The 4,672-nt window shown below is 40.6% G+C and overlaps 1 protein-coding gene across 4 annotated transcripts in view; it reads left to right on the plus strand.

The window, feature by feature from the left end:
- Positions 1–4,672, plus strand: part of LOC112143843 (vacuolar protein sorting-associated protein 13B) — a 292,951-nt gene that overhangs the window by 249,197 nt on the left and 39,082 nt on the right. For all 4 annotated transcript variants that reach the window (XM_036216063.1, XM_024268054.2, XM_036216061.1 and 1 more), the window contains exon 34: positions 1,700–1,843. In XM_036216063.1, coding sequence (XP_036071956.1) covers positions 1,700–1,843 — 144 coding nt within the window. The remainder of the gene's footprint in view (positions 1–1,699; positions 1,844–4,672) is intronic.

The raw sequence follows: 4,672 nt of genomic DNA on the forward strand, positions 1-4,672 counted from the left end.
ACACAGGCGCTCACACAGGCAGGTGGCACACGCTCACATGCACGCACACACACACAGCAAGCCTGCATGAAGAAATGTCATCTGCTTTGCATTTTTCTAAATCCAGGCACTGGCCATGAAAAAAACGATTTTTTAATTGTCTGCCACGATGAACATGTTGACGAGTTTGAATCGTTTTTTTACCAATTTATGAAAATCCTTAGTGCTGGTCATTATCAAATAGAAACTGTTGTGAACTGAAGGGAAGAAGGACATCAAACCTTTTTTTGAATGTACATCAAAATATTCGTTTCTCCACAAGCAACATGTTTTCCTTCCTCTGCATTGTCGAAGTTTACTCATTACTGGTGTTTACGTGATCACCATGACCTGTTAGAACCATCATTTTGACCATATGCTGTTTGCGTTTTCCACTGATTCCGTGACACGTCACAAGTATTTATGAATTCCTCCCAACCAACAGTCAGTCCTTCATAAGGAATCCCTCAGCAGCTCCATGTGTCCTGGAGGTTTTTGACCTCCAGAGTTCAAACCTTTCTGCTTATACAGCTGATGTTTCTGGCAGAGCTCTCAGAGACTTCCTGCCTCTTTGATGCCTCGTCCGATCGCACTGCCGTGCCCCCTGACAATGTGTAACAGCTAATCTATACATTGTACTGGGACTGAACACACACACAGAAGCACCCTCACAAACAGTATTTTAACAACGTGTTAGGAATCATGTTTGTCCTGCTGCTACTATTGATAGCAATAGCACAGTTAATCTGTCACTGGTAGTAAAATCAATTCTTTAAACTCAGTTATTGAGTAAAATGTGGGCAAATCTTTTGGTTTTTTGGGCCGGACCCCAAAGTGGAAATCACACAAACAATTTACTCAACGCAAAAATATATTAAATATCACAACATTACATTTTAGAAATTGAAACACAACCCTAGAAATAAAAAAAACACAAAAAAAGTTTTGGTAAACAAAAGTCATTTCCAGAAATCAAATTGAAATCTTAAAAAAGGAAACACAACAACAAACTGGAAAAATGTAGTTATTATGGGGCATCTCTGATTGGACGATGATGTTTGAATTTTAAAGTGAGTCTGAGCTGATTTCCTATTTTACTTTTTTTATTTTATGTTCATTTTTTTTATTGTGTTTTGGTTTCTCGAATGTTGTTTTGAGTTCTAAACTGTAAATTTGTATTTTCCATCATTAGTTTTTCTCTTGTTATTGGATGTTTTGGTCATTAACGTTTTTGCTTTGAGTGATTTGTTGGTGTGATTTTCACTTCAGGTCCACCAACGGACTGAGTTGCTCAGAGAGGGAATGCACCCGTTTCTTTTTTGTTTTTTGAATGTTTGATTCATTTTTGTTGGACAGTTTGCTCTTATAAATTCATATTCTAAAAAGTTCTGTTTGGATAAAGTGGGGTTACTTAAAGAAGGTAAAAGGAATGTCAAATACTACTGCAGATATTATAGCTGCAGCTTATTGGTATTACCCTGTGTTTATTGTTACTGAGTGAAATCCTGTCAGATAACCATCCTAACTGAGGTTTTTTCTGTCAGCTGTGGTTGGATTTGGGGAACTCACTGAACAAAGTGCAAAATCGAGAGCGGATGTAACGCAACGCTGTGAAAGTGTTTGAGTTGTGGGAGAGAAGCAGCCCACAAACAGTCCTGAACCTCTTCTTTTGTCTCTGTAGGAGGTGGTGGTGTGTGGCCACTCTCTGGAGGTGAATGTGACCAGCAGTCTGGATTTGTACCTCAGTGTCGCCCAGATTCACCTCCTTCAGCAACTTTTGAAGGACAACATGGTCGGCCTGGAAGCTTCAGAGAAAAACACGGAGGTACGCACTGAAACACAAACACATTTACAAACAATAAACAGATCCACGCAAATCCACTAACAGTTTTGAGAAGAGGAAAGCAAGCTTTTTTTTTAAATGAAAAGCAACCTGAAGTATCTCTGCTGACGGTTTTGAGTGAATTTTACACATTCAAATATTTACTTGTTCAGAGAGAGGCTCTCCGTTGTGGCGTTAGTTTACAGTGCGCCGCTCAGCTGCAGCTTTCAGGGCTCTTCCTTTTGTTTACAGGACAAGGAGTTCCCAGGCGCCATTTGCCGCGTCTGACTTCTTAATGAAGCTTTCTAATGGAACACAAAACAGAAATATTTACCAGCTGCGGTGAAGATGGGAGTCATAAAAGAGAAAAGGGGACAGGGGAGCTAAGAGAAGGGGGGGGCTCTAATGAAATGAGATGACAGACTGATTTTACCGTTTTCCCTGCTTGAAATCCTTTAGGGAGGATCTGTGTACAGAACTGCGTCGGTTCATCCAGATTCCCTAAAGGCATCAGTGGGTTGCAGCTCGATGTTTCTAGCAGCCAATAACAGTTATGAAGCAGACGAATGACGTTCCATTTGGTTAGGGCTTCTTTCTGATCACACGTCAGCGTTCTGCGCCTTGCCTAACAAGACACCGTCTGTCAAGCCGTGTAATTGAACCTAATCCTTATCTGCCTTCACGAGAGGATCAACGGAATTATTACACTTTGGAGAAACCTGGAGAATTGCAAGAATTAAAGCTTAAAGTCAAAGTCCAGGTTTCTTAATCAGAGAATGAAGTTTGAATGGAGGAAATGATGGTGTCCAAAAAATTTTTCTTTTGTAACATTACTACACTGCACTTCCCACTGGAATACTCAAGTAACTTAAAGTCCCCTCCCATGGCAATTTTATTTATTAAAAAAAAAATAACGTTCCCAGCAGTGTTTTAATTATGATTATGAAGTTTTTAACCAAAATCTCACAATCTAAATGTCTTAAAAAGACATATTTTATGTTGATCTGAAGTCTATGTTTCCAAAATCTCCTTTGAGGGGGCGTGGCTTTTGGAGCTGAGCTGAGTAGCTCCGCCCCTGATCCCCCCTGTCTGATTATGATAGCTCTGTGTCTCTCTAGCATAAATCTTCACTGCTGCCACATAAAAACATCCATCAATCTGGGTAATGTCCAGCCGTATGGTTCTGATCCGGATGTCAGCTGGACGAGGAAGTGAAGATCTTCATGGACAGAACTTCCTCCAAAATCCTGATTCTTTCTCCTTCCAGTTCACCAAAGACTCTTTTAGCTAATTCTCCAATGTTTATTGACTGTGATCAATACATTCAATCATTGGTTTCTCAGAGTTCTTGATAAAATAATCAAAGCTAACATCAAAATGCTCTTTCATTGATTTACAATCCTTTCCAACTGCGGTCAAATGAGCCGCCGTTCACATTTCCGTGGTCACATCAAGAAGCTCCGTGGAGTCTGGTGGAGATTTTCCAGCGTTCTCAGTCCTGCTACCGTAAGTATTGGATGAAACTCACACCAAAAATCCAGTGATGCTGATTTGACCACAGAAATGTGAACGGCGGCTCATTTGACTGCAGTCAATGTGAAGATACCATCTTCTCTTCTCCAGAACCTGAACTAGACACTAGGAACAGATGAGGGTTTAGTGCATGTGCAGCAGAGCTGTTGATGGAAAGAAGATCATTCATTCAAACAGAGTCTGTCTGAGACAGTTTGATTGATTTAAAAGGAGAAATACTTGGAAATGCAACAACTAAATGATTTTTTTATCACATTTGTTCTCTTTCATGAGTAAAATGACACACAGACATGTTAAAATAAAAAAAAACCCAATTTTCATCGGAGGGGGACTTTTATTACTGTTAATTTTGAATGATTTTTCAATGAACTACAGTGCAAGGTAGTGAGTTTTTGCCTTTAAAATGCCACACAAGTTTTAGGTCATTCAAACTTTCTCATCACGTTTTACAGTTTCATTACTCGTCACGGTGCAGTCATTAACCTTGCTGGTGTTCATTCCGCCTCCGTACAGCTGCAGAGCTCAGGATCCTCAGAGGAAATGTGGTCTGGCATTCACTTTTCAGATCCTCTCTGTTATTACATTCGTACCTCGGTGCCTCTGTATCTGTGTCGGAAGTGTTCGGGTTTGAACATGTGGCCCGCTCTGGTCGGAGCATGCTCATTTTACAAGCTCCAGAGCCCTCTAGTGGTACTTCCGCTGCAGTGTTGTGAGCGCGCTCCGCTCAGTGACCGTGGTGGTTTGCAGGGAGTGCCAGGAGTCCAACATGTGAGACGCACTGCCATCAGCAAAAACATGGAAATTGGGAAGCTTTTTGATACAACTGAAATGAACTAAAGTGTTAAAAATATAATTATTTTTTTGTTTTTCCATATAATATAATTTTTGCTAAATGTCTTAGGTAGATGTGGTTTTTGTGCAGCATGTTTAAAGAGTTAATAGAGCAAAATACCCCAGTAGCTTCATCATCTGATTGTGGGAATATTTTTTCTGTTGTTTCAACTTAAAAAAAAAAAACATCTGTTCAGCCTTTAAATTCAACACTCCCTCTTCCATACAACCAAATCTTTCTTTTTCCACATGCTGCCGGGCTCAGCTGGGCTCTCCTCGATCCCATGCCCTGATTCCGAGCGGTTCCCATGGCCACGTGCAGCTGTGCTTTGTTGTTAGGGTTAATGACTTTGTTTTGTTGGGGCTTTAAGGTTCCCTTGCAGAGGGGAAGGCGAGCCAGGCGCGTGGGCAAAGTGTTCAATCACTGTGTATGTTTTCACTCATTTCTTGACTCTGAGTTATGCTCTG

This window comes from Oryzias melastigma, linkage group LG16 (assembly GCF_002922805.2).
Source record: "Oryzias melastigma strain HK-1 linkage group LG16, ASM292280v2, whole genome shotgun sequence".
NCBI lineage: Eukaryota > Metazoa > Chordata > Actinopteri > Beloniformes > Adrianichthyidae > Oryzias > Oryzias melastigma.